Source organism: Elephas maximus, chromosome 19 (assembly GCF_024166365.1).
Source record: "Elephas maximus indicus isolate mEleMax1 chromosome 19, mEleMax1 primary haplotype, whole genome shotgun sequence".
NCBI lineage: Eukaryota > Metazoa > Chordata > Mammalia > Proboscidea > Elephantidae > Elephas > Elephas maximus.
In genome coordinates this window covers 13,062,378-13,087,450 of record NC_064837.1, presented here as the reverse complement: position 1 = coordinate 13,087,450, position 25,073 = coordinate 13,062,378, and the positions used below count along the sequence as shown (strand labels likewise).

The 25,073-nt window shown below is 43.8% G+C and overlaps 2 protein-coding genes across 8 annotated transcripts in view; both read left to right on the top strand.

Annotated features, from left to right (window-relative positions):
• Positions 1–25,073, top strand: part of DNAH2 (dynein axonemal heavy chain 2) — a 137,860-nt gene that overhangs the window by 641 nt on the left and 112,146 nt on the right. For 2 of the 7 annotated variants that reach the window (XM_049859275.1, XM_049859281.1), the window contains exons 2-14: positions 2,168–2,422; positions 6,460–6,521; positions 10,107–10,277; positions 18,235–18,463; positions 19,015–19,125; positions 19,287–19,525; positions 20,083–20,274; positions 20,905–21,071; positions 21,557–21,644; positions 21,958–22,163; positions 22,611–22,740; positions 23,016–23,198; positions 24,044–24,258. In XM_049859275.1, coding sequence (XP_049715232.1) covers positions 2,168–2,422; positions 6,460–6,521; positions 10,107–10,277; positions 18,235–18,463; positions 19,015–19,125; positions 19,287–19,525; positions 20,083–20,274; positions 20,905–21,071; positions 21,557–21,644; positions 21,958–22,163; positions 22,611–22,740; positions 23,016–23,198; positions 24,044–24,258 — 2,248 coding nt within the window. Of the gene's footprint in view, positions 1–2,156; positions 2,423–6,459; positions 6,522–10,106; positions 10,278–18,234; positions 18,464–19,014; positions 19,126–19,286; positions 19,526–20,082; positions 20,275–20,904; positions 21,072–21,556; positions 21,645–21,957; positions 22,164–22,610; positions 22,741–23,015; positions 23,199–24,043; positions 24,259–24,420; positions 24,847–24,935; positions 25,068–25,073 lie in introns of those variants that run through there. The other 5 variants (XM_049859277.1, XM_049859276.1, XM_049859279.1 and 2 more) reach the window with 5 other exon arrangements.
• LOC126062144 (cytochrome c oxidase subunit 7C, mitochondrial-like) lies at positions 15,742–16,108 on the top strand. Its single transcript, XM_049859301.1, has one exon. The coding sequence runs from the start codon at positions 15,813–15,815 to the stop codon at positions 16,002–16,004; it is 192 nt and encodes a 63-aa protein (XP_049715258.1). The 5' UTR covers positions 15,742–15,812; the 3' UTR covers positions 16,005–16,108.

Sequence of the window (25,073 nt, the reverse complement as noted above, 5' to 3'; positions counted from 1 at the left end):
GTGGGGGGAGGGGAGAAGGAGCAGTTGTGGGGGGAAGGTAGAGCAGGGGGCAATTGTGGAGGGAGAGAAGGGGCAGTTGTGGGAGGAGGGGCAGAAGTGGTGGGAGGGGATGGAGCAGTTGTGGGGGCAGGAGAAGAAGAGACAGTTGTGGGACGAAAGGGGAGAAGTAGGGGCAGTTGGGGGTGAAATGAAGAAGAGAGGACAGCTGTAGGGCGAAGCTGTCGGGAGGGGAAGTTTGCCCACTGGTAACCGCCTTGAGGAAACCCTGGTGGCGTAGTGGTTGAGTGCTACGGCTGCGAACCAGAGGGTTGGCAGTTCGAATCCTCCAGGCGCTCCTTGCAAACTCAATGGGGCAGTTCTACTCTGTCCTGTAGGGTCGCTCTGAGTCGGAATTGGCCCGACGGCGCTGGGTTTGTTTTTTTTTTTTTAACTGGTTTGAGGAGAGAGCTCGGCCCCTGTGGTGTTTCCTGAGTAATAGAGTGAGTCCCAGACTAGCAGACAGGCCCTCCTGGGGTCTGCGGTGAGATCTTGGGGTGAACCTGGTGGTGAAGGCCCCCCTTCCCCTGCCAGCGGGATGCTCCTGAGGCTGCAGTTTGAGGCGGCCTGAGCTGGTGCTTCCCTGGAGACTCCTGGGGGAAGCCATGCTGCTGAAGTTGGTTTTATTGATGTCTTGGCCTAACAGAATGCTTTTCCTTGGAGCAAAGTACAAATCCTTCAAGTTGGAAATTCATAACAAATGATCAATGCCTGTGGCAGCCTGTGGGGATGAAGAAGGAGAGCCACAGGTGGCCGTCAGGCACTAGCTGAAGGAAGAGGGAATGCCCAGTGAATTAAAGTTGTCAGAGATGCCCCTGCTTCTAGCCATCCTGCTTTTCTGAGACAGGCTCCACGGTGGCTTCACATATTCCCCCATTTCCTTCTCCCTGAGACACAATTCAAAATTCATTATTGAATGACTTGTGTCCTTCCTGCTTTGGGTCTGTTTTCAGGGCATTTGGGGTCAAATGATGCTGATTTTCTTAATCATTTAGCACCATGTTACTCAGCCAACTATGCTAAGAGATCTTTTCAGTCCACACAAAGCAGGGTTCCTGTCCCTCAGGAATGAAAAGCTATAAAGTCAAGTGGCAAATACTGTTTTTTCTTTGTTTAAGGAGGTTGCAGATTTTAGTATGGGTAGGAGTAAATTTTAGGGAGTAACTTGGGAGGAGAAGAGCTGCATAGACAATTCATCTTTGTTTACCTCAGCGACTTGACACAGTGACAAAGGGTGGGAACCTGGGACAGTCTTCCCTTCCCTGAGCCTTTTCCCATTGGTCCATAGCCATATGGAGTAGAGTGGCTGAGGGTCTGGCCAACTGCACCTCAGCTTGGTAGATCTTTTCCTGATTATTTTAAGTTCTCATACCCTCGGGAGGGATTAAAAAAAAAAAAAAAGTTGCCGTCAAGTCAACTCCGACTCGTGGAGTCCCCATGTGTGTCAGAGTAGAACTGTGTTCCATGGAGTTTTCAATGGCTGGTTTTTCAGAAGCACATCTCCAGGCCTTTCTTCCGAGGCATCTCTGAGTGGACGCAAACCTCGGACCTTTCAGTTAGCAGCCAAGCACATTAACTGTTTGCACCACCCAGGGCAGAGATAAGGGGTTCCTAAACCCTCATAAGGTCCCTGGGTGGCACAAACAGTTCACACTCAACTGCTAACCTAATGGTTGGCTGTTCGAACCCGCTGGACAGTAGCATGGAAGAAGAGGCATTGGTGATCTACTTCCATTAAGATTGCAGCCAAGAAAACCGTATGGAATGGTTCTACTCTGTAACGCATGGGGTCACCATGAGTCAGAATCAACTCATGGCAGCTAATAACACCAAAGCCTCATTAATGAGTCTGTGGGGCCACCACCTTTACCTTCTATTTCTTCCTAATGTCATGAGGGAATGAATGACTTTAATTTTTAACCAGTGCCCTGAAGGAAGTGTGGTATCCCAGAGAGAGCAAAGACTCCGAGGCACCTGTTGGACACAGGTACCTTGTGATTAATGGAGCAGGGAGTGGGCACCCCCAGATAAGATTATGATATCAGGGTTCTCTGTCAATTTGTGAATTCCAAAGAGATTACACGTATCAGGAAGCTGGGTTGGGGACTCCCAACTTTTAGTGTCTCTTCAGGTGTTGCCTACACCATGTCCAGCAAAGCTGAGAAGAAGCGGCGAGTGAGCAGCCGGCAAGGCACCCGGGGAAACCGGGCAGGGCGAGCCGCTCAGGCTGCTCAGGCTGTGCTGGCTGCACAGGCCACCGTAGAGAGCACCCTGCCCAGTGAGCAGGAGCAGGAGCAGGAGCAGGAGCAGGAGCAGGAGCAGGAGCAGGAGCAGGAGCAGGAGCAGGAGCAGGAGGCGGAACTGGAGCCTCTCAAGGAGGAGCTTGGTGGGTACATGCTGGAGGAGGGGATGCTTAGAGATGGAGAGAGTGGGGAAAGCAGGAGGGGCTTGGAGGCTGAATATTTGTGTATTTAAGGAGAGCCTCAAGGCTGAGGGGTAGGTTCTTTTGGTTCTGGGCAAGAAGCAGGTGGTAAGTGACTTCCGTCTTGGGGATCCAGCAGTCTCAGGCCTGCTCAGGGTCACTTTTTTATGTCTTGCTCCTGGCTAGCCTCATACTTGTCCTTTCTGTCTTAAAATTTCCCACCAGTGCATCCAGAGTTCATCAGCCAATCCTTGCGCTAGCCCCTTCCTCCTCTTTTCAAGTGTTCTGGTTGCTCCTTTCCCACTTAAGAGGGTCTGATCTCTTCCTTTTTCCTGTTTTCTCCCTGGGTGGCAAAATAAATAGTGTTTTTCTCCCATTAAGCACATCACCATGGAGACTCAGCCTGCTTTGCCACCCTTTGAATCCTAAGCCCGACTGATGCTCTCTGCCATCTGTTTAAGGCTCTTGTGTCTCCGCCCTCATTTGGCAGGAACTTGGTAGGCTAAGGAGGTCCAGGTTCAGGGCCACAGGAGAAGAAGCCTGACATCTTACATTGAGGGAGAAAAGAGTTGAAGGAGGCTGTCTTGTGTGGCTTTGATCGGCAGGATTCCTTTCCTGTGGATGAGTGGGAGCCCATAGGGTTGGAAGGTTTTTGGTAGCTGTTCCTGTCACTGGACTGTCCCTTTAGTGCACAGGCAGAGTGGACATGGCTGTGAATTATGTGTATACCCCCTCTTCCACCTGGGGCTTCACTGTGAGCAGCCGGTCAACATGGAGGGCGATAGAACCCCCTTTTAATATTAAAGACTGAGAGATGAAGTGTGGGTGTGGAGAAAGGTCCAGGGTACGTAGGATCCAGGATACTAGAAAACATGCAAAATTTTTTTCTTCTAAAGGGAACTCATTGCTTAGAAGACAGTGAGCTTCTTTCTGTTAAGGGTGATGGAAAAAATTGGAAACGAATAATGGTGATTGTCGTACAACTTGATGAACACCATTTCATTAAATTGCACATGTGAAAAATGTTGAAATGGCAAATGTTTTGTTACATACATATTTACCACAATTAAAAACAAAAGACTATTGTCTTGGTCCTCTAGTGCTGCCATAACAGAAATACCACAAGTGGATGGCTTTAACAAGGAGAAATGTATTTTCTCACAGTCTAGTAGGTTACAAGTCCAAATTCAGGGCGTCGGCTCCAGGGGAAGGCTTTCTCCCCCAGTCGGCTCTGGAGGAAGGTCCTTGTCCTCAATCTTCCCCTGGTGGAGGAGCTTCTCAGGCGCAGGGACCCCCAGGTCCAAAGGATGCACTCTGTTCCTGGTGCTGCTTTCTTGTTCGTATGAGGTCCCCAACTCTCTGCTTGTTTCCCTTTCCTTTTTATCTCTTGAGAGATAAAAGGTAGTGCAGGCCCCACCCCAGGGAAACTCCCTTTACCTTGGATCAGGGAGGTGACCTGAGTAAGGGTGGTGTTACAATCCCATCCTAATTCTCTCAGCATAAAATTACAATCACAAAGTGGAGGACAACCACACAATACTGGGAATCATGGCCTAACAAAGCTGACATATTTTTGGGGGGACACAATTTAATCCATGACAACTGTATTAATTTTTTTTTCTCCTGAGTTCTCCAATGCTCAGTTGAAAGCAGTTTAAAATGGGACTGGTTCCTAGGAGCTGGAAATGGGGAGGGAGAGGGGAAGGCTGTGAGGTATAGCTTGGAGAATCTTCTGGGAAGAAAGGGAGGCTTCAGAATGAACACATTGGCCTCCCAACGCCAAGGATCTCTGTCTCCCCCAGCTGTAAACCTTATTATTGTTTGATATGGCACCCTCCAGCTGACCTGTAATCAACCACGCAGCCTTGAAAGAACAATCTCTGTAATCTTTGGAATTGGGGACGGAGTGAGGCCTGTCTTACGGAAGCCAAACCAAAACCAAACCCTTTGCAGTTGAGTCAATTCTGACTCATAGTGACCCTATAGGATAGGGTAGAACTGCCCCGTGGAGTTTCCAAGGAGCACCTGGTGGATTTGAACTGCTGACCTTTTGGTTAGCAGCTGTAGCCCTTCTTCACCACTTCGCCACCGGGGTTTCCAGAGTAAGTGTATATGCCGTATAATATATAGCATATATAGCTGTTGGAGCCCTGGTGGCATAGTGGTTAAGAGCTTGGCTGCTAACCAAAAGGTCGGCAGTTCAAATCCACCAGCCACCCCTTGGGAGCCCTATGGGAAAGTTCTACTCTGTCCTATGGGGTTGCTATGAGTCAGAACCCCTTGATGGCACCTAACAACAACAGCAATATATATACCTGTTACTGGCAGTTGATTCTGACTCATGGCAACTCCACGTGTGTCAGGTAGAACTGTGCTCCATAAGGTGTTCAGTGGCTGGTTTTTTGGAAGTAGATGCCAGGCCTTTCATTAGAGGTGCCTCTGGGTGAACTCAAACCTCCAGTCTTTTGGCTAGCAGCTGAGCAATTCGCAACACCCAGGAACTCCCCATACCATATATACTCTATTACAATTCTAAATTCTGAAATATTCCTGACCCCAGGGGTTTTGGATAAGGGATTGTAGACCTGTATTTCAGGTAAAACAGAAAAATATGGAGCATAATACAATGTAATGAAGGCCCATGTACCTACCACTCGATGTAAAAAATAAATCCTGATAAATGGATCCCTCTGGCCCCCCAATCCCTTCTCTCCTCCAGAGGGCACCACTGTCTGGAAGTTGGTGTTTATCATTCTCAAGCTTGTTTTTATATTTTCACTACATGTATCCATAAACATCATACACTAGTATCTTACTGCATGTTTTTAGACTTTATGTAAATTGTCTTTAGAAGACACACCCAGTTTACTCTTGAAACATCTCAGTCTTTCTCCTCCCTCCCCTGGCCTAGTTCCTGTCTGAAATCTTGAATGCCAACACTTTTCTCAAGGAAGTGATCTTTCTTACCACTAAGCTCCTGGAATTGACTATTATTACATCTCCTTGCCCACCCAACTTTTTATGATTTCCTTCCTCGACCTCTGTGCCTCGCTCCCGTCTCATTTTTTCTTCCTGCTCCCAAGGTCTTTTGGTTCAATGTCATTTGTTCCTTCCTCTCTTCGGGCCATGGGGGATGGGAAGTCTACTAGTTTTACTCCAGTCTCCCGTGTGAGCAGCAGATCAGGAGGGAGAGAAACAGACCCTCCTGGGTTTTACAGAATCCACAGTGGGTGTAGTAGAAATGAGTCCCCAGCAGCCAAGTTCTCTTGAGAAGGGCCTATTGCTGTAGGCCTCAGCTGCTCCATGTGCTAAGAGGATTGGAGGATGAATGGAGACCAGAGTCTGAATGCCTAGAATAACCTTAGTACAAACTGCTTTTATTTTTTCCCTCCAGTCAGTTTTTCAAAAAATTGAGATATGATTCACTTACTATAAAATTTCCTTTTAAAATGTATAATTCAGTGGTTTTTAGTGTATTCAAAAAGCCGTACCACCATCACCACTTCTAATTCCGGAACATTTTCAGCACCCCGGAAAGAAACTACGTACCCACTAGCAGTCGCTTCTTTTTTCCCCTCAACGTCCTCAGCCCTAGGCAACCACTAATCTCCTTTCTGTCTCCATGGATTTGCCTATTCTGTATTATACAGTATATGGTCTTTTGTGACTGGCTTCTTTCACTTAGTATAATGTTTTAAAGGTTCATCTATGTTATAGCATGTATTGATACTTGATTCCTTTTTATGGCTAAATAATATTCCATTATGTGGATATATGACATTTTGTTTATCCATTCATCAGTTGATAGACATTTGGATTGTTTCCCTTTTTGGCTATTATGAATAATGCTGCTATGAACATTCATGTACAAATTATTGATTGAACACCTCTTTTCAGTTCTCTTGGGTATATACCTAGGAGTGGAATTGCTGGGTCATATGGTAACTCTATGTTTAACTTTTTGAGGAATGCTTTCAATTGTGTATCTTTATTCTCCCCAGAGACAGTATCTGAGGAACCTGAAGAACCGAAACAAGAATTAGAGGCTGCTGAGGGGGATGTGGTAGGTTTGGGTGTTCACTGAGAAACATTCCTTCCCAACAACTGGTGAATCGAAAGATAAGTTGCAGAATGGTATACCAGGAATTCTCTCTAATTTGTCACTTCCTTCTACTTATTCTCTACTGGTAGCCTGCTCAGTAAGAGTCCAGTTCATTGAGTAAAGGACAAAGTCACCCGGGTCCCTCTCCTCCAGGAGAGGAGGGGTTTAAGTGAGGACCAGGTCTCCCAGCTGTCCCCCCCTTCCCTTGGGTCAAACTGCGACAAGCTTTGTCAGTTGTATTGGCGAGCATCTGAACAAGTTGGCAGCTGTTTTCCTAACTGAATACTAATTTCTCAGACTTTCACTTTCCTCCTTTCTTTCATCTCTGTCTTTTGGCTGAAAATGTTACAGAAACCACCTTGAGAAATTGGCACTAGATGACTCCTACACCTTTACTTCCAAGTTGCATCACAGCCTAGCCATCCCCACAGTTACCTGGGTTAGAAGAGTAGAGCTGTGACCTTGACATTTAAAAAAAAGGGTGGGCACTTTGAAATGTGGCGTCTGGGGTCTTAAATGCTGACAAGCGGCCATCTAGGATGCATCAATTGGTCTCAACCCACCGGGAGCAAAGGAGAATGAAGAACACCAAGGTCACACGACAACAAAGAACCCAAGAGACAGAAAGGGCCACGTGAACCAGAGACCTACATTATCCTGAGACCAGAAGAACTAGTTGGTGCCCGGCCACAATCGATGACTGCCCTGACAGGGAGCACAATAGAGAACCCCTGAGGGAGCAGGAGATCGGTGGGATGCAGACCCCAAATTCTCATAAAGGGACCATACTTAATGGTCTGGCTGTGACTAGAGGAATCCTGGCGGTCATGGTCCCCAAACCTTCTGTTGGCACAGGACGGGAACCATCCCCGAAGGCAATTCATCAGACATGAAAGGGACTGGACAGTGGGTGGGAGAGAGATGCTGATGAAGAGTGAGCTAATTATATCAGGTGGACACTTGAGACTGTGTTGGCATCTCCTGTCTGGAGGGGGAATGGGAGGATAGAGAGAGTTGGAGGCTGGCAAAGTTTTCACGAAAGTAGAGACTGGAAGGGCTGACTCATTAGGGGGAGAGCAAGGGGGAGTAAGGAGTAAGATGTATATTAACTTATATGTGACAGACTGACTTGATTTGCAAACGTTCACTTGAAGCTCAATAAAAGTTAATAATAAAAAGAAAAAAGGGTGGGGAAAGGGGAGAGAAAAGTAACAACTACTCATTAAAGAAAAATTGGAAGAGGCAGAAAAGAAAATGAAAAAGGGGAAAATAAAACTCATTGCATTATGACCCAGACACAAACAATATGAATATTTTGGTAAATGTCTTTCCTGTCAGTTCATAGGTTTGGGAGTTGTTTATATTTATATATATATATATATTACAATTTTGTATTAAGCTTTTTCACAAAACATTTTATCATTCTTCATGTTAGTATATACTTTTTGTAAACACAATTTTTAATGGCTGGTGTTCCACTAGATCTATGTTAAACCATTACTCTTGGGCATTTTGCCATTTCTAATTTTTCACTCCTATAATAATATGTGAAGGAGCCCTGGTGGTACAATGGTTAAGTACTTGGCTGCTAGCCCAAAGGTTAGTGGTTCAAACCCACCAACCTCTCTGCTTCAGTAAAGATTTACAGCCTTAGAAACCCTAGGGGACAGTTCTATTCTGTCCTATAGGGTTGCTATGAGTCAGAATTGACTCAGTGACGGTGAGTTTTTTTTTTTTTTTTAGTTTTTATTGTGCTTTAAGTGAAAGTTTACCAATCAAGTCAATCTCTCACACAAAAACTTATATACACCTTGCAACATACTCCCAATTACTCTCCCCCTAATGAGACAGCCCACTCTCTCCCTCTGTTCTCTCTTTTTGTGTCCATTTCGCCAGCTTCTAACCCCCTCTACCCTCTCATCTCCCCTCCAGGCAGGAGATGCCAACATAGTCAGCAACAATGAGTTTGAGTTTAGTTTTTGGGTATAGTAATACTGTGATGAATATTATAAATAAAACTAACATTTTAAGATAGATTCCTATACATGGAGTCACTGAATCAAAGGGTAAAGAACATTTCTAGAGGAGAATGAAGAACACCAAACACACAAGGTAATTATGAGCCCAAAAGACAAAAAGGGCCACGTAAACCAGAGACAACATCAGCCTGACACAAGAAGAACTAGATGGCACCCGGCTACAATCGATGACTGCCTTGACAGGGAACACAACAGAGAATCCCTAAGGAGCAGGAGAGCAGGGGGATGCAGACCTCAAATTCTTGTAAAAAGACCAGACTTAAGGGCCTGATTGAAACTAGAAGGACCCCAGAGGTTATGGTCCCCAGGCCTTCCGTTAGCCCAAGACAGGAACCATTCCCAAAGCCAACTCTTCAGACAGGGATTGGACTGGACTATGGAATAAAAAATGATACTGGTGAGGAGTGAGCTTCTTGGATCAAGTAGACATATGAGACTATGTGGGCAGCTCTTGTCTGGATGGGAGATGAGAGGGCAGAGGGGGTCAGAAGCTGGACTAACGGACACAAAAATAGAGAGTGGAGGGAAGGAGTGTGCTGTCTCATTAGGGGGAGAGCAACTAGGAGTATATAGCAAGGTGTATATAAATTTTTGTATGAGAGACTGACTTGATTAGTAAACTTTTACTTAAAGCACAATAAAAATTAAAAAAAAAAAGCATTTCTAATACTTTGGGTACATAATGCCAAGTTGCTTTCCAAATGAATTGTACTTTTTAACATTCTCACTGGGAACAAGCCCTTTCCAGGACTGGGTGTTACAAATTTAGCAAGGACTTAAAAAAATTACAGACATAATTTTTTTTTTGTTATTTTTATTTGCATTTCTTAGATTTCAAGTGAAATTGGCCTTTTTTTCACATTTGCATTTTCTCTTTTTTTTTAACGACATGACGTGTATTCATATCCTTTTGTCCCTTTATGTACTGGAGTCTTAGTGTTTTTCTCATTGGTTCATCTATGTCTTTACATAGGAAAGATTTTAGATCACCGTCTCTTATTATTTTCTTGACCTGGAAACTTTCAATAAGAGATTCCTTCTTTTCTTCCAGGAATACTGGGGGAAGGACAGGTTGACTTCTCAAGTTCACTGGGCTATATTTTTTAGTGTCCTTAAGTTATTTAGTAGAGTACTACAGGATTAATTTTTTTTTTTTTAGCTACCAGTTATAATTAATCTTCCACCTAACTGATTTGATATTGAAGGTTGGCTGAAAATACATGTTTACAACCACACGTGTAAATGAAATGTCTTGGGAAGATTATACCTATAGTTCCCCTCTATGATCGTCTTTCTTTTACTCTTAGAGCCAGGAGAATCTTACAGTGTTGTCCTTCAAGTCTGGAAGCCTATCTATCAGTTCATACTCAGCTTTCTCTTCACCATCCTGAACCTATCTGGTTACTAGTCTCGTCTCCCTTGTCCTCACATGCGATCGTGGGTGGGAGCGGTGACTCATCCTCACAGCCGTAACTACTTTGGCTCTTTGTCTGCTCTCCTTCTGTAGAAGCCCCTTTTCATCTCTCGAACTGCACTGACGGGACTGGCGGGTGCCACATGGACAGAGGAGCATGATGCCATTCTGGAACGCTTTGCCCAGGACCCTTCAGAGCCCATCCTCACCATCTATATCGACCCCTGTTTTGGGCTGAAGTTAGATATGGGCATGCCTGTGCAGGTGGGTACTCCACTTTCCCAGACTCAAAGGTGGTCTCTCAGGCAGCTGAGGGTTGTGTGCATTTCTGTCATCCTCAAGACTTGTTACCTCCTGTCCTCAAGGCCTGTTGAGTCCCACAGTGTGTCAGGGACTGCACTTGGCAGCACAGATACAGAGAATGATGATATAGGGTTTTGCTTTTGGTGATCTCAGTCTGGTGGGGAACAGACATATAAACAAATATTTATAATATACTGTGATGCCTGGGTAGAGCTTTGTGGGAGCAGCTAATGTAGCCCGTGGAACTCTGAAGGTTTTGTGGGGGAGGTGACATCTGAGCAGGGATAAAGGGTATGCAGAATTTCATCACGGCTGGGTAAGAACTATTCAGGTGAAAAGCATTTATATATAAAGAAAAGAGGAATAATGGGAAATGACACTGAAAATGTAAGTTGTGGTCAGCTTGTAAAGGGCCTTATATGTTATGCTAAAGAATTTTGCCTCTATCCCAGAGGGGGCTATTGAAGACTTTTATGCTTTAAATTGGTAAGTATTTCAACCATGTGGAGGATACGTTACCACTAACACAAGTTGCCATTGAGTCGATTCCAACTCATGACAAACCCCATGTGTGTCAGAGTAGACTGTGCTCCACAGGGTATTCAGTGGCTGATTTTTTGGAAGTAGATTGTCAGGGCTTTCTTCCAAGGTGCTTCTGAGTGGACTCAAACCTGCAATCTTTTGGTTAGCAACTGAGTTTCTTAACTCTTGCACCATCCAGGGAGTCTGGAGAATAAAAAAAAAAATACGTTAGAGTAAACCAAGGGTAGGGAGAGAGTTAAAAGACATCTATATAGTGAGTTGTTAACGGTAGAAGTTGGGTGGTGGGTTTTCAGGTGAATGTTGTAAAATTCTTTTCACTTCTCTGTCTGTCTGAAAATTTTTCAAATAAAATGTTGGAAAAGAAAAAAGCAAGTGCTTTGTGCTCATTGGCAGCACAAATACAGAAATTGGAATGCTAATGAAGATTTGCATGGCCCAACAGTGACAGTTTGTGAGGCATTCCACGTTAAACAAAAAAGATTTCATTTGCAAAAGAGACAAAATTTGCAAAAAATATGCAGGATTTATATGAAGGGAAACAACTTGCAGGCCATGAGAAAATATTTGAGTAAATGGTGAACCAGTTTCTGGGCAGGAATCTTAATATTATAAAGATAAGTTCCTTTAAAAAAAAAAAAAGTATCATTTTAATGAAACTTGAGTCAAAGTGCCCACATGCCACAGACCCTAAATCCCTTGTGTAAAGGGTTTAAAATATATCCAGAGAAATGCCTAAAAATGGCAAAGAAAATGATGAAGAAAGAAAATAATGGAGGAGACTTGTCAATATGAAAATCTTTTATTATCCTATAGTGGTTAAGACGTGGTGGTACTGGGGAGGGATATACAGTATAAAGAACCAAATAGAAAGTACAAAACCATACATGTAAGCATTTTCTACAAAAAGTGACCTTTAAAAATCTGTGGGGAAGAATGATTATTCAATGAATAGAACTGAGAAGCATATGGAAAACAAAGTTTTTTTCCATAGGGAAAAAATCTATTCAGCATGCTGGAATGCATTCTAAATAGATTACAGACTTAATTGTATCCTTCTGAGTTAAGATGGCCAGGTGAAACTTCCTCAAAGAATTATTACCCTTCAATATCTGATAAGATGAACAAAAAATAGAAAACAAAAACAATAGTAAAACAAGGAAAGAAACAATTCTTCTAATAAATTTTCTCAAAGCGAATGATCAGTGAAAGGCCTATATACACTGAACCAAGGAAACCATCCCCCAACAGTACTGGTGCACCTAGGTCTAGGTGAAGTGAGTCATATATATTGTAGAGCATCTAACAAAATCTCAGAAGAGAGAAAAGAACCCGGGTATTATAACAAAGATTTTACACTGCCTCAACGTAGTCTTACCCACCTGCCCATCCCTCATTCTTAGGCTAGAGAAAAGTGAATAAAACATAAAATACCCAAACTTTTCACTTTGGCTTTGAGGGGAAAATAAACTGGTCTCTCACAGTGGGATGTTGCGGAGTTACCCACACTACATCAGAACAAAAAAGGATGAATTCACAGAGCCACAAAGCAAGAACAAAATGAAAAGAAATTGCATGACAACTGCAAGCATATTACCAAAAAAAAAAACCAGGCCCACTGCCGTTGTCGAGTTGATTCCGACTCATAGCAACCCTGCAGGACAGAGTAGAACTGCCCCATAGAGTTTCCAAGGAGCACCTGGTGGGTTCGAACCGTCAACCTCTTGGTTAGCAGCCGTAGTACTTAACCACTACGCCCCCAGGGTTTCCAAGCATATTACATCAAGGGGGAAAAAAAAAAAAGGAACAAAGCATGCAAAAGAGGAAAACATAACGGAATGAACAGAAGGAAATTCCTCATAACAGCATCGTACTATAGTACAGCTTAATAAGAAGGAAATTTAATTTTTTTAAAAAGCTGAACAACGAAATGATAAGACTACAGAATGAGATAAAGGGGAGATTGCAGAGTAAAGGAAACAAAGCAGCATATTACAAAACTAGTAGATTAGAAACAGCAAGGAACTGAACAGCTATCACTGAAAATCTGATCATTGATATAGAGGACAATCTTGAGATAATCACAATGTGTGCAGAAGAAAAAACCAAAGACATTAACACAATTAGAGAGAAGCTAATAGATACGAAAGACAGACATAGATGATTTAGTATAGAGACCCCCCCTATCAAAAATAAAGAAAATAAATATAAACTTAAAAATACAAAGAATTTCCCTGAAATGAAGAAGAAACTGATTTTGGGAATTAAAAAGCAAAATTTGTTATACAATGTCTAACATCAATACACATTTTGGTTAAGCTACTGAATTAAGAAAATTAATTCTTTCAAAACATCACATGTAGCATCCCTGCCAAGAATATTTAACTTGAATCTAATAATGAGGAAACAATCAGACAAATCCAAAATTGAGGGATATTTTGGAAAGCAAGTGGCCTAGACTATTTAGGAATAGCAATGCTGTGACAGAGAGAGAGAGAGAGAAAGAGAGCTAGATAACTGTTCTAAATTAAAGGAAACTAAGGGGACATTTTTTTTGACTCCATGGTTATGTGTAATCTTGGATTCACTCCTTTATGAGGAAAAAAAAAATAGCTATAAAGGACATTATTTGGGCAACTGGAAAAAATTGAATGATGGACTATAAATTATGTAAAGTATTATATTAAATTAAAATTTCTGAGTATGATAATTATAGTGTGGTTATGTTGGAGAATATCCTCCTTTGTTAGGAGACATATGCTGAAGTATTTAAGGATGTCGTATCATGATGCTGGTGTAGAATATAGAATATACCATGGACTGCCAGAAGAGAGAATAAATAAATCAGTCTTAGAGGAAATACAACCAGAATGCTCCTTAGAAGTGAGGATGGTGAGACTCCGGGTTACTTACTTTGGACGTATCATCAAGAAAGACCAATCACTTGAAAAGCACATCATGTTTCATAAAGTAGAGGGTCAGCAAAAATGAGGAAAGTCCTCACTGAGATGGATTGACACAATAGTCAGTTAATGGACTCAAACATACCAAAAATCATGAAAATGGCAGAGGACCAATGTTTCATTTTGCTACATATAAGGTCCCTATGAGTCAGAGCTTGATTCCATTATGACTCGATGGTACCTGTGATCATTAAGATTGTGTGTCAACTTGGCTGGGCCATGATTCTCAGTGATTTGGCATTTATGATGTAGTTTGGCAGTTGTATGATGATGTGATCACTTCCATGATAAGATTTGACATAATGTGACCACTTCCATGATGGGATCTGCCATGAGTAGCCAATTAGTTGAAAGGGTGTTTTTCTTGGGAGTGTGGCCTGCATTGAATATAAGCAGACTTTCTAGCAAGGCTTGTGGGCTTTTGCTCCCTCTGGATTCTGCAGCTGGCTCCTGTTCCCCTGACCTCCAGTCCTTGGGACTTGAGCTGGCAGCTTACCTGCCATCTTGCTTGCCAATCCTGGGATTCATTGGTCATTGCAGCCTGTGAGCAAGAGCCCTGTCTGTCTGATCTTGGGTTTGACAGCCCCTGTGGCTATGTGAATCAGGAGAAGCGTCCAGCCTGACCCATGTTCCATTCTCTAGAACCATGTGAGCCATTTCCTTGATATAAATCTCTCTGTTATATATATACTTATACAGTTTACTGGTTTTGCATCTCTAGAGAAACATATCCTAAGACGGCACCTAATAACAACATGATGTCTGCAACTAACTCTGAAATGTTTTAGCCTATTGATAGATAAAAAAATTGATAGATAAAGAGAGAGTAATTAAAACAAATGTAGCAAAATATTAATAATTAGTGAATCTAGATGAGGGATATGTCATTATTCATTGTACTTTTATTGCAACTTTTCTATGGATTTGGATTTTTTCCCAAAATAAAAAATTGGGAAAAAATTCATTAGTCCTTTAGTCAGAAAAGGCAAATTACTTACAAGGGGAAACATCAGGCTGGTCTCATACTTCTCTGAACTCTCAGTGAAACCATACTTACAGAGTCCACTGGGAAAGGTAATGAGACCATAATTATTATTCCCAACTAAGATGTTGTTCAATTATAAAGGCAACAAATAGGCAGTCATTTCAATCTTGGAAGAACCCTACTTTAAAAACACGAAACCAAAAATAGCAGCATCAAGTGAAACCCATCAATCAAGAAACGAATCAGACTCCAAGGTACAACTGGTCTCTATTTGCTTGGAGCAACAGAGGAAGAAGGAGAGTCAGGAATAGGAAGAGAAAATGAAATGTATGGCTAATTGCCTCTATGAACAACTGCCCCTTTGCCATGAGACCAGAAGAACTGGATGGTGCCCAGCTATCATTACTGAACATTTTGATAAAAGATTCTATCGAATTCTTTTATAAAGGGATAAAAATACAGAACAGAATTTCAAATTCTCTTGAAATCTAGACTTTCTGGAGCCATAGAGGCTGGATGAATTCCTGAAACTATTGCCCTGAGATAATCTTTAAACCTTAAACCAAAAATACCCCCTGAAGCCTTCTTAAAACCAAGCAATAGTTTAGGTTAACTAATAAAGAATGTCGGTCTTGAGCATTGTGTTCTTTTAAGATCTATATGGTATCAAATTGACAACAGCAACTCAAAAGATTAGATAGGAAATTTAGGGGGCAGTGAGTTTTTGTTAATGGGGGAGGAAAAATTTGGAAAAGAAGAGTGAGAATGGTCGCAAAGCTTGAAGAATGTAATCAGTGTCACTGAATTGTACAGGTAGAAATTGTTGAATTGGTGTATGTTCTGCTGTGTGTATTCTCAACAACAACAAACATAAAATAAACTCTATACATATATATATAAAAGAAATGAATCAGACACAGGGAAACTAGGTCACGAAAGCAGGAATTGGTGCTGCCTATTTCTTCGGCCTTTGATGTCTGTGCCATTTACAGAATTTCCAACAGCGCCATGTTGGGGGAGAACATCGGGAAGTTCACCACATCTGTGGTCTGTAGGAGTTACTGTGAGGAGGGCCCAGGGAAGAATTTGCCATTTTCAGTGGAAAATAAGTGGCGGTTACTAATTATGATGACATTGTACTTTGGGTCTGGATTTGCTGCACCTTTCGTTATAGTAAGACAACAACTGCTTAAGGAATAAGGATCTTTAAGTTCATCTGTGAAACAGATAAGAAGAGCTTTTTAAGAAGGCCAGCCTCTGAGAAATGGATCAAACTCTGTTGAACTCATATAGCGTGCTAGATATCTTCCTAAATAAACTTATTACGTGTCCAAGAAAATAATTAAAAAAGAAGAAGAAATGAATCAAATGACCATCTCAGGAATAGAGAATCTATGATCATTCAACTCATTTAAATAAACCGCCATAGGAATTATAATTATGCTATAGAATGTGAATATTACAAACCTGGGCAATATAAAAACATTATAACAGAAATTAGGCAGTGGCGGGGAAATGAGAAACGAGTATGAGGACATCAGTGCTCTTGTCTTTCGATATCTAATCTTTCAATAGAAGTTAAAATTGAAATGTAGTGATAAAACTAACCCCTTATTTCTTTATTTTTAATAATTTCTCTTTTTTATAACCTTAGTGATCTTTACTCTCGTGGGTGAAGAAACATTTATTTGAAACTCCACAACTCCTTTATACTCATTGTAATTTTTTAAAATTCTATTAACTTCAAGTAAAATTAAATTTAATAGTTTTAATTAAAATAACACAGTCCTATTTTAAAAGGACTATTTAAATATATGTATATATTTACAGAAAGATGTCTGGAATAATGTTTTCTCTAGTGTTAAGGACAATAATTTCTGGGTGGTGGGATATTTTTACTTCCCTCTTTATACTTTTCTGCAGTGTTTCAAGGATTTACAGTAACATGTATCATTTTAACAAAAATAATAGTTGTTAGTATTTTAAAAAAATGGACACAAAATGCCAAAATTTAATTCTGGATAGTGGGAAGATGGATGATTACTCACTTCTTATTTGTGCTTTATTTTCAGTTTTTTAAATTAAATAAATTGTAAACAGTAGTTACAAAAGTACTAACGAAAAAATAGGTGAATTTGATTTTAGGTTGGGAATGGCCTTTCCAAGCATGTAGGAGTCAGAAACCTTAAATTTAAAAAGTCTGGGATTTAACTACATGAAAGTTACACATTTATGAATGTAAACAACAACAAAAATTCACAAGTAAATGAAAATCAGGGAAAAGGTGTAAGTATAGATGTATATATATTTTATATATATATATAGTAGTAAGTTGTATATACTTACACCTTTTCCCTGATTTTCATAAGTATATACAACTTAAGGATTTCATTTTACTTGGATCCACAATCAGCCATGGAAGCAGCAGTCAAGAAATCAAAAGACACATTGCATTGGGTAAATCTGCTACAAAGGACTTCTCAAAAGTGTTGAAGAGCAAAGATGTCACCTTGAAGACTAAGGTGCGCCTGACCCGAGCCACAGTATTTTCAATCACATCATAAGCATGTGAAAACTGGACAATGAATAAGGAAGACTGAAGAAGAGTTGACGCCTTTGAATTGTGGTGTTGGCGAAGAATATTGAATATTCCATGGACTGCCAAAAGAACGAACAAATCTGTCTTGGAAGAACTGCAGCCAGAATGCTCCTTAGAGGCAAGGATGGCGAGACTGCGTCTTACATACTTTAGACATGTCGTCAGGAGGGATCAGTCCCTGGAGAAGAATATCGTTCTTGGCAGAGTACAGGGTCAGCGGAAAAGAGGAAGACCCTCAATGAGGTGGATTGACACAGTGGCTGCAACAGTGAGCTGAAGCATAACAACGATTGTAAGGATGGCGCAGGACCGGGCAGTGTTTCGTTCTGTTGTGCATAGGGTCGCTATGAGTTGGAACCGACTCGGCGGCACCTAACAACAACAATATACAACCTAAATGGGAAACTCTGGACAATTCTGTCTTACTTTCAGTCCTTCTCCTTTCTGCTTTCCCCATAACTGAAGTGCTTCATCCACTCCATCATTTTCATTCCATCCATCATCCATCCAACATTTATTGAGCATCTGTTATATGCCAGGCACTGTGCTAGGCTCTGTAGCCAAGTTGGACAAAATAAACAATCCCTACCCTCAAGGCATGCTCCCTACATTTCCTCCCCCCATCTCTGCATATGGAATCTATTTTGTCCCTGAAAAGGACAGGAAGAGCCTCATGGCACTTACTTTTGCAGAATGATCAGAATATGCTAAGGGAATATGCCAAAGATCTCAGCTCCCACCTGAGCCAGTCTTTCCTGCTTAGAGTCTCAGATTTGTTTGGGTCTCATAACTGGGCCTGGAGACTGAACTGATCTACTGTCTTTTGTGCAGACCCAGAACCAGATTGTCTACTTCATCCGCCATGCACCAGTTCCCATCACTCCAGAGAATTTTCAGACAACCGTACAGTTTGGGACAGTGCGGGGTGCCTACATCCCAGCCCTGCTCCGGCTGCTCAGTGGGGTCTTCGCCCCTCAGATCTTTACAAACACCACCTGGCCTGAGAGCATTCGAAACCATTTTGCTTCTCATCTGCACCGGTTCTTGGCCAGTCTGACAGGTGAGCAGCAAGGCTTGAGTGCCTGGTTTCCCCTCCAATCCTGCACCCGCAGTAGTGGGGCAGGTGGGAGATTCCTTCTCGGTGCCTGCATCGCCCAGCCTGGGTAGGTCCTCAGTGTGTTTGCTGACTGAGCGGATCAAGGTGCCGAATCCGCTTTTGAATGCAGATACAGCTTTCTGCTGGTAGAACTGATCGGCCAGACCTGTTCAAGGTGGAAATTTCTGAGTAATGTGGAGTAAGGGGAAGTGTAGGTGGCGTGGGGGCCCTAGACGGGTTTGCATGTATCATAGTAGAGAGCGTTGAGGGCACGGTATGGATCTTTGAGCTTATTCTATGACGAACAATCTCTTGTTCTACTGTCATGAGGTTTCTCTCTTGCCGTCTGAGTTTTTCCTCTTGACAACAAAAAAGAATCCAAATCATAGCTTCTCCTGCCTGCCCTCCTGGAGTGCATATACTTCCTGGGCCCCGATCGTCAACCACGATTGGAACTGGGGTGGCAAAAACTCATCCCCCTTCTGTGAACTTCCACGGACCTTTCCTTTCCTTAGATACTCGGTATAAACTGGAGGGGCACACCGTTCTTTACATCCCTGCGGAGGCCATGAACATGAAGCCCGAGGTGGTGGTGAAGGACAAGGAGTTGGTGCAGCGACTGGAGAGTGAGTGGCTGGCATTGCCAACATCTAGTGGGATGTTGAGAGGAAAGGGGCAGCCTGGAGGCTAAGAAGGGAGTTGGGTTAGAAGGGCCGTGTAGGGGGAGGGAAGGACAGATGGGGAGCAATGTAAAGACTTGCAAGAGGTTTTACACTCTCGCCTGCAGCCTCCATGATCCACTGGACCCGGCAGATAAAGGAGGTGCTCAGCGCCCAGGAGACAGTGGAGACAGGAGAAAGTTTAGGCCCTCTGGAGGAGATTGAGTTCTGGCGCAATCGATGTATGGACCTGTCTGGCATCAGTAAACAGCTGGTGAAGCAAGGAGTGAAACATATTGAGAACATTCTGCACCTTGCCAAGTCATCCTACTTGGCGCCCTTTATGAAGCTGGCCCAGCAAATCCAGGTTTGTGAGTAGATCACCAGATGGAGGCTTAGCAGAAAGTGGGCAATGGTTGGGACAATGTAGGAGGCTAAGAGCTCAGTAATTAAGGACCTTGAACCACAGATAGGTGGAGAATTCTGAAAAGCTGGGTGAGAACAGGGCAGTGAAGAGGATTGGATGGAAAATCTGGGAATGAGTGGGAGTAATGCCTAGTCCTGTGACCAAGAACTGTTGAGTACCCATGTAGGGCAGAGTTGTGAATTCAGATGGAGAAAACAGAGGAATAGACACATATGGTGGATCCGGGGAGTTCCCAGTCTAATTGGGCAGATGAGACTCACATGAGAAAAGACATGAAAACACTTTCACAGAAACTAGTAAATGAACACAGGTTGGCATGTGCAAACTCTGGTCTGAGGGGTCACAGAGATCTGAAACGGTTGGAAACGGGTGGGGTGAACTGGGGAAGCTTCCTATCACAGGTGAGTCAAGATGGGATTCAAGATGGATAAAATGTACTAGCTTTGAGCTACATCTTTCTGCTGGTTAAGTCTGCTCCTGGTTTTCCTTCCTGCCAGGATGGCTATTGTCAAGCACAGTCAAACCTGACCTTTTTGTCAATCCTAAAGGAACCTTATCAGGAATTGGCTTTCATGCGGCCTAAGGACATCTCTAGTAAGCTCCCTAAGTTGATCAGTCTCATCCGGGTCATCTGGGTCAACTCTCCCCACTACAACACTCGGGAGAGACTGACCTCCCTCTTCCGCAAGGTGCGTGTGGGCAGAGGGTGAGGCAGAGGGTTTAAGAAGGTGGCCAAGTTGACAGACCTCAGGTTTTTTGAAGAAGCTGGAATTCACTTAGAAGCCCTGCGGGTAAAAAGAGAGTGAGGCTTGCCCCTCAGGTACCTGCATTGTCAGCTTTAGCTGTGCCCTGAGGTGGTGCTGGGCTGGACTTTGTCTCCTGAGGGAAGGTGCTCAGGCAGGAAGAGGGGCTTTGAGAAGAAGAGTTGATAGAACTTGGGGAGGGAGGCAGAATGGCGGACTCCCAGGCTGAGGTGTACAGAGAGGGGAAGACCCTCTTTTTCTCATTTCCAAGGGTGGACATTGAAATGGGGAGGGGGGAGTTAGGAAGGGACTGGTGCGTTTTATTTGGGATAACAGCCAAAGAGTGGGCGAAGGGGCGGAGCTGAGAGCTCACTGGGAGGTGCAGCTGTAGAGCCCGTGCTGAGGCAGAGTAAGGGGCCACCTAGGTTGAGGAGGTAAGGGTAGACGACAGAGGTGGGTGACAGGAGTCAGAAGGAGGAGTAGGAGGCAGAGACCTGAGGTGTGTCAGGGAGATTCTGAGAAGGGACTGGGTGTAAATAAGGGTGTGGATTGAGGCTGTTGGGATGGCTTCCGTAGATGAGCAATGAGATCATCCGCTTATGCTGCCATGCCATCTCTCTGGACCGAATCTTTGAGGGCTATGTTGCCTCCAGCAAGGAGGATCTACAAGGCTGCATTTCCTGTTGTCATGCCTGGAAAGATCATTACCTGCGGGCCGTGCAGATGCATACCCAGTACGACAGGTCTTCCCTAACGTCCCAACCCTGATAGTGGCCCCTGCCATTCCTTAGAGGGGAGGCTGTCACTGACTCCTTTCACTTGAGCTCTGCTTTTTTTTCTTTTAAACCTATAGTTTATATTTTTCTAGACCTAGGAGTTTCTACATTGGGCCAAGTTCTCTCTCTGGACGGTATTCTAGCTTCTAGCCCTAGGTCTCCTTACTGTAATAACCTCTTACTGATACCAGGAATCCTTCCCGGTCTTTTCCTCCTATCTTGGCCCCAAAGTCTAAAATTCAATTATGTTTAAACCTAGAGCTTAGATGCTATGTCTCCTCTCTGGTTCTTCTCATCTTGAGTTTCTTCCCTCAGAGTTGGAGGAAACTTCTTGGGGTCTCATTTTTCTAAGGCTCTCCTGGAACGCAGGAGTCAGGGTTCTAGCTTTGCATAGGCAGCTTCATACCTAGTATGCCCACTTTTTGATTCAGTTAATTTTTCTGCTAACACAGGTTCTCCAGCCGGGGCTGGGTCCTAGACCAGACCAGCATATTTGCTCAGGTCGACGCCTTTGTGCAACGCTGCAAGGATCTTATTGAGGTGGGAAGACTGGCAGGGATGGAGAAACAAAGTCCACAGCAGACCCTCCGAGTCCCCATCCAGGAACAAGGGAGATGGGGCAAAGGCTCCTATTAAGAGACCAGAGAATGTACCCTTTTGCCACTCCTGTTCTTTTCTATTTGTGCCTGTTATTATTGCCTTCGTAGCTCATATTTCACTCAAATTCATCCCAGTAACCCCCTGCATCTGGCTGATCCTCCCCAGGTTTTAGAGATTTTAAGCTAAACCAAAGAGCTTAGGACTTTCAAGTTCAGAAGGGGAAGCAGGAGCCCTCACGCTGAGTTCTTTTTAGGTATGTGACTGTCAGTACCACTTTGCCCGCTGGGAAGATGGCAAGCAAGGTCCCCTTCCTTGCTTCTTTGGCGCTCAGGGGCCACAGATAACGCGGAACTTACTGGAGATCGAGGACATCTTTCATAAAAATCTGCACATGCTGCGAGCTGTTCGAGGGGGCATCCTGGATGTCAAGAACACGTCTTGGCATGAAGACTACAATAGGCAAGAGAATCGTGGGTCCAGCAGGGAGGGGAGCAGAAAAGGAACAGGGTGAAGTGGCAAGAGTATGTCAAGGACTCGGCCAGAATCAGGGTGGGGAGGGGCAGGGGAGAGTGAAAGAGAGGGAGGTGGCTGGCCGGATCAAGACTTCCTAAATTAGACTTTCAGGGTTTGAACCCTGATCCTGTCATGTACTAGATTTGTGACTTAGGCCAAGCGCTCTACCAGTCTGCACCTCAGTGTCCTCACCTATAAAATGAGGTTAGTAATAGAGCCCATCTCATTTGCTTGTTCTGAGGATTAAATGAACGAATGTGTGTGAAGCACTCAGTCAAGTGCCTGGCCCCTAGGAAGCCCTCAGTACATAATAACACATGATTTCTGTATGGGGATGTCCTTAGGGGCTGGTGAGGGCAGTTGCAACTTCAACATACTTCCCTAATGGCACAGGTTTCGCGCTGGAGTCAAGGACCTGGAGGTGATGACTCAGAATTTGATCACCTCAGCCTTCGAATTAGTCCGAGATGTTGAGCATGGAGTGCTTCTGCTGGACACTTTCCACAGGCTTGCAACCCGTGAGGTGCTGGCTCATTCAGCTGCTCCCTCAACCCCTGGTTCTCTTTGGCTTTCTTTCAGTTCCTCCTATTGCTTCCCATCTTACCTCTATCCGTGCTTTCTGCCACGTCCCAAGTCACCAGTGCCTCTTTTCTTCCTCTGTTGCCTTAGTTTCAAGATCGCTAAGGGGCATGACTCCCACTGTAGAGGTGTGAGGTGTAGCTTTCCTCTAGGATGAGGAAGTGGAGGGAACTGGAGGGAGTGGGCATCCCTGGGGCATGTCTTCCACTTCTTCCACAGGCTATAAAGCGAACATATGACAAGAAAGCGGTGGACCTCTACATGTTGTTCAACAGCGAACTGGCCCTCGTGAACCGTGAGTTAAACAAGAAATGGCCATACCTGGAACCCTACATGGCCAAGTATTCCGGACACGCTTACTGGGTTCGGATCCTTCGGCGTCGCCTCGATAGAGTCATGAATGTAAGTGGCTAGCCTTTTCCAGAATTTGTCGTCCGTGGGATGTCAGGCTTTGCAGGCTGTGCCCCGTGCTGGAAGGGATGGCAGTCCCTCCAGAGAGTTTCCCTAGAGAGTTTTAATTATCAGAGGCTAGTCGGACCAGGGGAGTGGCAGATTCCTTCTGTGAGGTAGGCCAAGGCTTTGGACCTGAGAGACGGTGAGTGTGGCGGCAGCACCTGAGTCATTGTAGGAATTCCATGTTAAGGTGAAAGAGAGGAGGAGTAGGGCCAACACCCAGGAAGTGGGGTCAACAGAAAAGTAATATAACCTCATCATCCAGAGACCCGGATGGGTGAGGTCTTTATAGGGCCTGGTCTCCCTGGAAAAACAGGTACAAAGAAACAGAAAAAAAAAAAAGAAAATTAACTTTTGGGGAACGTAGGTCTTAAGCTATTGAGGTATGCACTAACCTGCTGTCATCTAACCGGCTCTGGAAGGGGATGAGGCGGCCTCCAGATAGCCGGAAGCCTATAAAGAACCAGCGACTAAGACTGAGGCTGATACTAGTTTTTAACACTGAATCTCTTAAATCCTTTGGCTCCTATAATTTACTTTCTTCTCCAAGCTTTTTTTTTTTTTTTTTGTCTTGAGCTGAATCTTTGTGCTTCTCTTTCTTCATTTTGACCCCCTTTCTCAGTGTGCCTTATTCTTGCCCTCTCACCTTTCTATTTGGCTTCACCTTCCCTGTATGTCATCAAATCAATCACCCTCCATAGCAACATGTTTGGGGGGTATGTGTCTCCGGGAGATGGGAGCATGGGGGAATGCATCAAGGAGGCTCTACCCATCTGCGGTTCTTTGCCCCTCAGTGCCTTTCTAATGCTCACTTCCTGCCCCATATTGGCACTGGAGAGGAGACTGTGCACACCTATCAGCAGATGGTTCAGGCCATTGATGAGATGGTTCGAAAAACCTTCCAAGAGTGGACATTGACCCTGGACAAGGACTGCATCCGGCGGCTGGATACTCCGTTGTTACGTATCAGCCAGGAGAAGGCGGGCATGCTGGATGTCAACTTTGACAAGTACAGGACCCACCCCGACTCCTTCTTTCCATACTTGTTCTATCTCTGGTGCCATTCCCTTCCCCCTTTCTCCCGAGATCTTAACTCCCGTATCTTTGTCCCTCTTTCCATTCTTCTCCCTAATTCTTTCTTATGTTGTAATTTATTTGTTATCACTTCTTAATTTTCATTTTACAGCCTGTCCTTTAAAAAAACTGATTAAAAAAAAACCTACTAACCCACTGGAGTCCCTGGGTGGGGCAAACAGTTAATGTGCTCTACTGCTAAAAGAAAGGTTGGTGGTTTGAGTCCACCCAGAGGCCCCTTGGAAGAAAGGCCTGGTGACCTGCTTCCAAAAAATCAGCCATTGAAAACTCTGTGGAGCACAATTCTACTCCAACACACAGGATGACCAAGAGTCGGACTGGACTGGTTGGTAACTGGGGGTGCGGCGGTAACCTACTAAACCAGTGGTTTAGGTGTTCTGCCACTAGATGGCTGTGAAAAAAAATGAAGGCTCAGCTAAATCCTCCAAACCCGGGACCATGGTGTGAGCCTCCTTGAGATTTGGCGGGGCTGTTGGATCCTGTTCTCTCCTACAGCTTTATGGTGACTTTTTCATATTATAACTATTTAAAATCTAATTAATTCTTTACTAGTTTATTCAACAAATATATTAAGAGTGCCTTCTGTCTTAGGAACTGAGACAGACACAGGGAATCCCTAATATGGCGCAGTCCCTGCCTCCAGGAGGCGAGCGAGGTCTGACTACTGTCTGTGAACAGGTCTGCCATTGGAGCAGCAGAAGAGAACAACAAGGAAGGAACTATGTAAGG

Excerpts from the sequence above, each read along its gene's own strand:
- LOC126062144 (XM_049859301.1), top strand. The coding sequence starts at position 15,813 with ATGTTGGGGGAGAACATCGGGAAGTTCACCACATCTGTGGTCTGTAGG.